The 11172-nt window shown below is 44.4% G+C and overlaps 1 protein-coding gene across 3 annotated transcripts in view; it reads left to right on the top strand.

The window, feature by feature from the left end:
* The window catches only part of LOC138973750 (beta-galactosidase-1-like protein 2), a 58903-nt gene that overhangs the window by 25619 nt on the left and 22112 nt on the right, over positions 1-11172 (top strand). For all 3 annotated transcript variants that reach the window (XM_070346465.1, XM_070346466.1, XM_070346467.1), the window contains 3 exons: positions 8528-8620; positions 9670-9751; positions 10907-11065. In XM_070346465.1, the coding sequence (XP_070202566.1) occupies positions 8528-8620; positions 9670-9751; positions 10907-11065 (334 nt within the window). The remainder of the gene's footprint in view (positions 1-8527; positions 8621-9669; positions 9752-10906; positions 11066-11172) is intronic.

Here is an 11172-nt window from a genome sequence, read left to right as displayed (position 1 = left end):
CATCCATGGTGATGTCATCCAGGGATTTCCCACGGAGAGTGGCTACATCGCCAGCTTCCATTTGAAGCAATAACTTACTCAGCTTAGCAAGCTGCGTAGTTCCTTCTGGTAGTCTGTAGTATTCCCTGTGTACGGTTATACTGTGGCCCATGAAATTTGCAAGCATGTCAAGTTCATGCCGCTTTTGGTTGAGAAGTTGTGACATGGTCACAATGTGCTTTCTGAGTGATGTGGAAGTTATCCACTCAGGGTGTTCTCCCTCGAACATTTCCGGATGACATCGCAACCTCTGACAGGAGTTGTGGCGTCCTCAGTTCTTGGGAACAGGTATTTATTGTCTTCATCGACACCTACAGCTGCTCTGCATTTTAAAAGGCATGCGAGCTGGTTTTGGTAATCGCTTGTCAAAAGGACAGCAACTCTTTTACCGCGCTTACCTCTGATCTCAAACCTGGCCAGTGTGGATGTCAGATTTCGTTCAAACTGTGACAGCCCTTTGAGGAGGTCTTCCTGCACGGGAGTTTGATTAGTGCCGGACAGATACTGTGACATCTCAGCTCGCTCTGCCTCCCCCCCCACGTCTACGATTGAACAGAACAATCTGAGTCAAGGTCAGTTCATTCAGGCTTTTCCATGCCGTAACAGAATCCCCATGAACTTGTAATTCGTCATAGTGAATCTTAGCCTGCTCCGCCAAATAAACATTTAACTTTCTTATGTCCCTCGCTAAAGGCATGGCCTTGGGTTTGTTGAACCGTCTGACTTGAATTGTGTTCAGCGCAAAGGTCCCTATTTCCGCTGTCCAGTCAGCGTCATAGAGATCAATGAAACCCTCTGCCTTTAGCTTCAGTTGCGAGTCACCCGCTTTAAGTGCATTCGATTTCATGATCTTTGCACACTTCAAAAGAGACTGCCCAATGTGTTGTGCCAGTGTCGGTATACTAAAGACTCCGAGCTCTTGTTGAAAGCCACAGACATCCCTGACAGTATGGACAACTTCGTTGAAATGTTGTGGATCAATGCAATCTTCCAAGCACTGACATGTGGTGCGATCTCGCAGTTTGATCAAAAACCGGCCAAGTTCGCGCACCTGTTGTCTAACATTTTGGTGCTGATGTCGCTGATGCCTGCATTTCGAGTATCTGGTTTGCCCAAATTGCAGGATCAAAGCATCGTTGGCAGCAACTTGTCTGACCTTGCCTACAGCTAGTGACCCTAATATGTCTGATTTGTAGCTGTCTGTTACATTCTGGGGGACAGGCATCAGAAGTTTTCCTTGTTTTTGATGGTCTCTGCTGGTGTCCCTTGGACTTCTCAGTCTGCACCGTTTGATGTGGCGCCAGAGGGCGTTCTTTTGGAACATCCCCTTGCAGTGTGCACAAGGGACAAAGCTGTTGACATCCGCTGTTGTATCGGTCGGCCTCTTGCAGGGAATCATTTCTCCTTCTTGTTTCGCGATCACTATCTTGTTGTAATTATAATCTCCCCTATTCCTCAAATCAGTCCATATCGTGTTTCGTTCCTGGCTTCTTTTGGGAAGTCCTAGCGCAAGTGCCACCTCTAATTCATTTGAGTGCATGTCTTCGAAGTGCCTAGAGATTTTGGCATATAACTTTTGACAATAAACACATGCGTGTTTCTTTGCCCATATGCCCGATGAAACACTTGATACGGAACAACCAACACTTGCAGAAACTGCTGCTTCTGAGGACAATGATGGACCCGATGATGACAGTGACGATGGAATTGGACTCAAGGATGGTCTGTCAGTTGTTGGCAAAGTGTTTACAATCATCGGATCATCCTTGAAATCAACATCATCATCACTGTCATCGGTGTTACTATCTGATAGCCTAAAATCTGGATCTTTTGTTTCGTCATCATGATCAAACTCTTCATCACTTTCATGAACTTCCCTCTCATCTCTATCAGCATGATTTTCTGTGTTTCCAATATCTTTGGCTGTATCACACATCTCCCCTTTATCATCATCATCTCCCTTTCCTTCCTTCACATCATCCCTCCCCTCTTCAACATCAGTGCCTACATCATCCCTCATCTCTTTATCAACATCAGTGCCTACATCATCCCTCTCCTCTTCATCAACAGCAGTGCCTACATCATCCCTCTCCTCTTCATCAACATCAGTGCCTACATCATCCCTCATCTCTTCGTCAACATCAGTGCCTACATCATCCCTCTCCTCTTCATCAACATCAGTGCCTACATCATCCCTCATCTCTTCATCAACATTAGTGCCTACATCATCCCTCTCCTCTTCATCAACATCAGTGCCTACATCATCCCTCACCTCTTCATCAACATCAGTGCCTACATCATCCCTCTCCTCTTCATCAACATCAGTGCCTACATCATCCCTCATATCTTCATCAACATCAGTGGCAGTGCCTACATCATCCCTCTCCTCTTCATCAACAGCAGTGCCTACATCATCCCTCACCTCTTCATCAACATCAGTGCCTACATCATCCCTCACCTCTTCATCAACATCAGTGCCTACATCATCCCTCACCTCTTCATCAACATCAGTGCCTACATCATCCCTCACCTCTTCATCAACATCAGTGCCTACATCATCCCTCTCCTCTTCATCAACATCAGTGCCTTCATCATCCCTCACCTCTTCATCAACATCAGTGCCTACATCATCCCTCACCTCTTCATCAACATCATCTCTCACCTCTTTGTTAACATAAGAGACAACATCATCCCTCACCTCTTCATCAACATCAGAGACAACATCATCCCTCACCTCTTCGTCAACATCAGAGACATCATCCCTCACCTCTTTGTTAACATCATAGACAACATCATCCCTCACCTCTTCATCAACATCAGAGACAACATCATCCCTCACCTCTTCGTCAACATCAGAGACAACATCATCCCTCACCTCTTCGTCAACATCAGAGACATCATCCCTCACCTCTTCATCAACATCAGTGTCGGTGTCACCCCTCTCCTCCTTGTTTCTTTTCTGAGCATTTTTCATTTTCTCTTCTAACTGTAGTCTTCGCTGCCAATCCGTTAACAATGGAAAGGTCACCGAGTCATCAGCGTCAGATTCATCTGAAACACACACACACATTCATTGCATAGTTATTAACTACCCTATGAACATGAAATCACATTTTGCCGGTGCCTCATTTCTTGGACACAATCTGCTGCAACATCAGATTAGTTTGACATCAACCACTTGCTGACTCACCTAACTAGTGCAACTAATCAGACCTTGTAAACTCAAGATGTTGTTTTTGTTTTATGTGTCATGCCCTCTAGCACTATCAGTCAAATGTGAACAAGGTTATGTGGCAGTTCATGCAAAACGTGAAGTTTTTGGCCTTCAGAACAAATGTTCATAAACTGAAAAGGGCAAAATTTGCCTTCGGATTTTGTTTTAGCATGAGGCAGCCACATAAGTTATATTTTACAACGATGGTAGTCAAACACTTAACTTAACAAGGGGACGGTTTCAGAACAACACCAAAATAATGACATTAGGAAAACAACGACACCATGCCTACCCACAATATGGACTGATTATATGTATAGTATGCATCCAAGTTATTTGTTCCTGGCATATAACCACGTCATGTCCAAAACAGACGCTAGTTCTTGGAAAGAAGAAAACAAGTAAGCATAGCATAGTTATTTGGACAAAAACGAAAGTGTCCGTATGACAGAGAGAGAAAGAGAGAGAGAGAGAGAGAATCAGAATCAGAATCAGAATGTTTATTTGCGAAAACTCATATTGTTTATAGCAAAAGGGTGCTGGGGGGTTGGGTAATCGAACGATCCACGAACATCAGTGTACATATTGGTTACACAAAAACAATGCATCGTGATTCGGTCCGAAGCATCCAACTTGTAATCCAAGTCGGGAAATAACTTTTCCGTTTCGAACACGGTATTGTTCCATATCGATCGCGGTATTGTTCCATATCGATCGCGGTATTGTTCCATATCGATCGCGGTATTGTTCCATATCGATCGCGGTTTGTCACAAACACACATGAAATATGTGTGCCCTGTAGTTTAGCGACAATAGTCAGTCTGGCATGGCACGGAGGTAGCACTGTACCAGTGTAGACACGACATGAAGGTCAGTAGTGAGATGGTCGATTTCTTCTCTAAAGACGTTGCGGTCGACTTGGGGCAGACGCCGGACACACGGGGGCGTTTCCTCCTCTTCTCGGAATGACGTTGTCTGTGCTGTTTCGCAGTCGTATGTCAGGACGTAGTCGTCTCCCCTTGCAAACAGCGTCTTCTTTCCACCTTTTCTTTCGCACACTACTTTTGTGAGAGTGCGGTTCCTCTTTCTGTTTATCAGTTTCTCTCTAAGTCGCACGTTCTTTGAGCAGTGTGAGGCTAAGTCGTAGACATCATCTGGTTCAAACTCACGGTCCGTTGCTGCCAGTTCAGCTGTAGTGGTTCCGTCGTCTGCTGTCTGTGACGTCACAGCACTACACACCCAAGGGTTGACATTCTCGCACGTGGTTGAGCTTGCAGTGTCACAGTGGGCAGGTGCGTGAGTGACACTGGTTTGCACATCCTGCACGTGCTGGGTAGAAGAAGCACGGCTATTGTTGACAGGGGCCTCTACCGATGACGCTGTGTTCTGTTCCGCTTCAGCTGCTTTGCGTTGCACGAAGTTCTTTCTTCTTGTTTCATCACGCTTTACTTGTGACCTGCTTTTCTTCCTGTAGTGAGCTATGTTGGCTTGGTCTGATGGCGGCCCAGCAAACCTCAACACAACTGTTGTACTGTCACCTTCCCCCTGGATTTTCCAAGAAGATAGCCCAACTTCGTCCACTAAGTTGATCAGGAACTGTTCCAGGCGATGTGGCAGTCCCGTTTGTGACATTTTTGGTCGGCAATAGTAGCTTAGGAGAAGATACTTATCAAATGTTGCGGAGCTCCGAAATTTGCGTCCTTCTCTGGTGGTAAGGGCAGACCACCGAGAGAGAGAGAGAGAGAGAGAGAGAGAGAGAGAGAGACAGACAGACAGACATACATACATACAGACATACAGAGACAGACAGACAGAGAGAGAGACAGACAGACAGACAGACAGACAGGCAGAGAGAGAGAGAGAAAGAGAGAGACACACAGAGAGAGACACACAGACAGAGAGAGACACACAGAGAGAGAGAGAGACAGACAGACAGAGAGAGAGACAGAGAGTGAGACAGAGACAGACAGACAGACAGAAAGAGAGCGAGAGAGAAACAGACAGACAGACAGAGAGACACACAGACCGACCGACCGACCGACCGACCGAAAGACCGAGAGAGAGAGAGAGAGAGAGAGAGAGAGAGAGAGAGAGACCTACCGAGAGAGAGAGAGAGAGAGAGAGAGAGAGAGACCGACAGAGATAGAGAGAGAGAGCGAGAGGCAGACAGACAGAGATAGAGAGAGACAGACAGAGAGAGAGAGAGAAACAGACAGACAGACAGACAGAGAGACAGACAGAAAGAGAGCGAGAGAGAAACAGACAGACAGACAGAGAGACACACAGACCGACCGAAAGACCGAGAGAGAGAGAGAGAGAGAGAGAGAGAGAGAGAGAGAGAGAGAGAGACCGACCGAGAGAGAGAGAGAGAGAAAGAGAGAGAGAGACGGACAGAGAGAGAGAGAGAGACAGACAGACAGACAGACAGACAGAGAGAGAGTGAGAGATCGACAGACTGACAGAGAGATAGAGAGACAGACAGACAGACAGACAGAGAGGGGTCAGACAGGGGGACCAAAGGAAGGAGTACAAGGGAAAAAAGAGAGAGACAGTCAGTAGAAGAAAGAAAAGGGGAGCGGGTGAAGGGGGGAGGGGGGCACAAGACAGGGTGGGAAAAATGCAACACAAGAGGATAAAAACAAATAGGATTGAAACAAACAAGGGAGAAGTGAGAGGGAGGGGAAACAGACAAAAAGAGTGAGAAGGGGAGAGAGGTTGAGGAAGAGAAGAATGGAATACTGGGGAGCGGGAGAGAACGAGAGGATATATACAATATTTTGATTACTCAGTGCTATATAGTCTGGTGGGGGAAATCCATAACTTACGCGGAGATTCATTTTTGTTGATCTGCTGTGGTTCCTGGTTGTCCCCTTCCAAGCCCTGCGTTTGGGGTTTTTCGTCCATCATGTCTCTCATCTGACATAGATGCATATATATATATATATATTAGTTACGACGTAACCCATTATCGTTGAAAGTAATTGTCAGACTCAAGTATAACGGATTATCGAACCATTTTATTTCACGAGCGTAATGAGATCCATGTTTTAAGACTACCCCCTCCCCCCATCCCCTCCCCTTCCTGACCCCTTGTAGATAGACTTGACCCTGACACAAATATCAGTTCCTGCTCCCACTAATGGCTGTGCTAAAATACTCTCAGCACCTGAGAGGCACAGCACCAGTAACCGGCTTATTAGAATAAAAATGTCACCTGATTGGAAGCAAGCTGTGCATACTGGGGATGTTCCAAGTGAGTCAATTGGTACAGTATCCTCTCGGGTCACATCACTCGCTCATAGTCACTGTAACCAAAATCAATAAAAAAAATTATTAGAACGAATAAAACAGTTTCCATTGTTCTGCTGGGCCTGATGTTGATTACTTAAAAGTACACTTACGTCCAGTTCAGCTGATTTAACTTGTTACACTATTGTTACACTTCATGCAGCATGTACTATCTCAAAGTTACAAAACGTAGATGTTTAACTAAACTTTACTTCATGCACACAGAACGAACCAAAAGTTAAAATCTGCAGTGATCAGTCATACCATTAAACAAACACAGCCAGTTTTCAGGTCCTGTGGAGGTTGCATGGTGAGTATACATAGGCTAGGACTTACACATCCAAAGATGGGGTGGGAGAGGGAGGAGATGATAGGGGAGGGGGGTTATCACAGCTGACAGGTAAAAAGAAAGGGGGTGATTTATGAAGCCGTCCTTATCTTGCAGTGGTACCGTGTTTACTAGCAGACTTCCTTTTTCACTGTGGATTAGTTTCCAGCAGTGTCGACTTCCCCAAGCGATAACATTGCTAACATTGCTAACGGCACCAGGAGGAAGATCGGGTTATTTATTGTGTTGTTACGCATGCAGGTGCTGCCCCCCCCTCCCTTTAAAAAAAAAAGGTGCCAAGCTGTTGTCTTATTAAATAAATAGACAAAAAATCCCAAAGTGCTGGCAATTGCCTTCAATCGTGTGAGTTCCGGTTGGATTAAGATCCCGGCCTCAAGTCGTCAATGTTACATTTTGTGATTTTGAGTCCTAAAATAATTAACACAGCAAAACCTTTTCGAAACTTTTACCAGAGGTTTACACCTCGATTATTCCTTTCTCGACATTGTAACTAATAAATGTAAATATTGCAGCCACATCTTACGATAACTTATGATAAGAAGAAGAAAAAAGAAGAAAAAGATTTTAATACGGCAACAAATTCTAAACTAAACTAAAATAAAAACTAAACACAGGAATAAACAAAGAAACAAAAACACAATCATATAATCGATGCAAATTCAAATAGATCAATTACTTTCAATTACAACAACACAAATCAACGTCAGGGAACAAGGACGTTAAAATCAAGTTTGTCTCAACCTCCAATTAAAAACAAAAAGTTAATTAAATAAAACACAAACTTACTTGATAACTTGTTCTCCAAATGCTGCTTACCGCCTTCAAACAGCATTCAAGTCAGCCAGAAAAATGTGCTAACATTTCCACACTGCAGGCCGATGGCACTGTGTAGCATCATTAGATCGGAATGTGCCACCATAAGCTTGTCACATTGTAAAGACAAAGCAGGTCTCACGCGATAGCGCAAGGCGGGAAACATGGATGCTTCCGATTGGGCAAAAATAAATGCAAGTCTTCTGATTGGTTAGAAGAAAAAGGCAAGGTCAAGGTGAAGCAGAGGGAGGAGTGTAGCATTTTCCAAGACCTCTGTTCCCCGGCAAATTGTGTAAAAGTTACACACACCGGATGTGGAAAAAATTATCTTGACATCCAAGTCAGGACTCCACCAAAATCCCCACCAGAGTGCGTGTGACCTCTCTGGAGACCGAAATAAAGGAAAACCTTGTAAGGACCTGAGTGTAAGTCCTGACTAGGTGTCAGGTCCTGAGGACGTTGGTGTGTATAGAAGGTCAGGTCCTTACTCGGTTAGCAAAACAAACACACACAGGAAAACCTTGTAAGGACCTGAGTGTAAGTCCTGACTAGGTGTCAGGTCCTGAGGACGTTGGTGTGTATAGAAGGTCAGGTCCTTACTCGGTTAGCAAAACAAACACACACATACTGTGTGTTTGTGTGTGTTACAGTGTGTGTGTCACAGTGTGTGTGTGTGTGTGTTACAGTGTGTGTGTGTGTCACAGTGTGTGTGTGTCACAGTGTGTGTGTGTCACAGTGTGTGTGTGTTACAGTGTGTGTGTCACAGTGTGTGTGTCACAGTGTGTGTGTGTGTGTCACAGTGTGTGTGTGTGTGTGTGTTACAGTTCAAGCGAGGCGGGCCTATCATTGCAGTGCAAGTGGAGAATGAGTTTGGTTCCTTCAGTACGGAAGTCAACCACCTCATGTTCATCAAAGGGGTAATTCTCTTGACTTTGTTTCAAGCTTTGTACTTTGTACAAACCTGGGAACCCAAATGATTTTGCCGTATTTTGTACGCTTGGTTGTCTAAACATACGATTTGTACGGTCTGTGGACCAAAAAATATGACCAGAAAAATTCTAAAGACTTTTTTTTTTCTTTTAATGATTAAGAGAACTTTATAACTCTACATTTGATTAATGATAACAGCTTTTGTCATTACACATTGAAAGAAGCAATTTTAAATGTATTGGTAAACTTAATGAAAGTTGCAACTGACGCGTGTGAAGCAAGTTTGTATCATCGTTGACGGGCGCAGTGGCGTGGTGGTAAGACGTCGGCCTTCTAATCGGAAGGTCGTGAGTTCGAATCCCGGTCGCTGCCGCCTGGTGGGTTAAGAGTGGAAATTTTTCCGATCTCCCAGGTCAACTTATGTGCAGACCTGCTAGTGACTTAACCCCCCTTGTGTGTACAAGCAAGCACAAGACCAAGTGCGCACGTAAAAGATCCTGTAATCCATGTCAGAGTTCGGTGGGTTATGGAAACACAAAAATACCCAGCATGCCTACCCTACGAAAGCGGAGTGAGCTGACTATGCTCTCAGAGTATAGTTTGGGGAACCCAAATGGACAAACGAGCTCACACGTAACCAGAAAGATTCTGGAACGCTGAAGAAGAAGAAGAAGAAGTATCATCGATGTTCAAAAGTTGTTTGGAGTGCACCTATTTTTTTGAAAATACAACAAGTTTGTTTGAGAATACTCCCAAGTGCAAAACAGGGGTTCCCAGGTCTGTTTGTAGTTGTCTATCAAGTCTTATCCTACACTGTTTTTACTGGCGTTGTCAACATTATAGTTATAAGCAAACTTGACTAGCCAAACCAACAACTAGTTTCAGCAACTTTACTCGCATTTGGCGAGTAGATTAACATTTCTACTCGCCAGTTACATGTTTCTACTTTCAGGCCTGGTATGCAGTATTGTTCTTTGCCATTATTTGGGTAATACATGTTTCACAGTGATATTTATATGTTTCATGCTGACAACAGCTGCTACGGCTGCATGGTATCAAGGAACTTCTGGTCACCTCGGACGGATCAGAGGGACTGGTTAGGGCTCCCTTCTACCAAGGTCAGTCAACTCGGAATGATATCATGTGCTGAGAAAGCCCTCGATCCCATCCCCCATCCCCCCCACCCTCCCCACCCGGCATTGGTCCACTTTTTTAAGCAAAAGTTCGGTTTGAAAGGAAAGTTGCAGCATTCTTTTCAAAATATGTTTGGGAATATCAGTTTTTTCTAATGCCATTGTTTCAATGTCAGATTGCTTTAAAAATAAATTGAAGGGATCGTTCGACTCACGAATAGAAGTGCGGCCATTTTCGTCAGCCTCGGTGTTGATTTGAACATTTAACATGGACCGATCATGGTCACTCTTTAGTTATTCTGTAAGGCATGTGCTGGTTGGTCACTATGTTTAGCATGTGTGATGACATGCGGATCTTCCCGGGACATTCGGGAGGGAGGCACTGAAGGGAGCCATCCCGGAGTAATCCCGGAGCCGCACCACCAGGTTTAACCCCTTCACTGCCACAGTATAACAGCATTATCCCAACGGTCTATGGGAAAGAACTGTGTAAAGAACCCCTACAAGTACTTGGACAGTGGTTACCTCCCATTTAGTTTTCAGAAATGTCCTGAAATGTTGTTGACACAAATCCCACGTATGAGATACGGTTATGGGCGTAGGGCAAACCAAAAATGACCACGTATTACATATGGGGCGGGCAGTGAAGGGGTTAAGATCCAAGTTTCCCTCTGATTTAAGACTCCTTCTCTTTGGTTTTCTCACATTTTTGAATGACTCAAGACTCACAGATTTTAATGTCCTTATAAAAAAATTAAAAATATTGCCTCGCAGTGTCAGGCGGTTTAAAACATAAATAACATCTCAATCACTAACAGTTTAAAATTCCACTAAAATGATCCATAACATTCTTGCAATCACTCATGGATACGGACTCCCACATTTACACATGCACAAGCACGCAGGCTCGTCCGCACACACACGCACACACACACATATGTCTTATAATTATATGGAAGTACATGTACCTCTGTACCTAGTACACACTGTAAGTGATATGACAATATAACTAAGAAGACAAACAAACCAAAATAATTTGTTTGTCTTTCATACCTTTTGTACAACTGTGTAATTGTCTGTGGTTATTTATGTCATTTTGTTCAACAAACTAATAACACTTCTAATTGTGTGATGTCACAGACGCTCTGCCGACAGTCAACTTCAAGGACACGGAGCAAGGTCGCACAGGCTTTGAGGTGATCAAGCAGGAAAACCCAGACTTCCCCCTGATGGTGATGGAGTTCTGGACAGGATGGTTTGACCATTGGGGTCAGCCACACAACACTGATGACCTGTCAGGTAGGTCAAGGTCATTTGATTCACTCCCCCTTTTTCCCCTAAATAGAGTTCTGGAAAGTCCAGGTCCAGACACACATACAAACACACACACACATGCACGCCTGCAC

Source organism: Littorina saxatilis, linkage group LG8 (assembly GCF_037325665.1).
Source record: "Littorina saxatilis isolate snail1 linkage group LG8, US_GU_Lsax_2.0, whole genome shotgun sequence".
Lineage (NCBI taxonomy): Eukaryota > Metazoa > Mollusca > Gastropoda > Littorinimorpha > Littorinidae > Littorina > Littorina saxatilis.
Note: the sequence above shows the minus strand (reverse complement) of the source record. Positions and strands in the feature narration are given on the sequence as shown.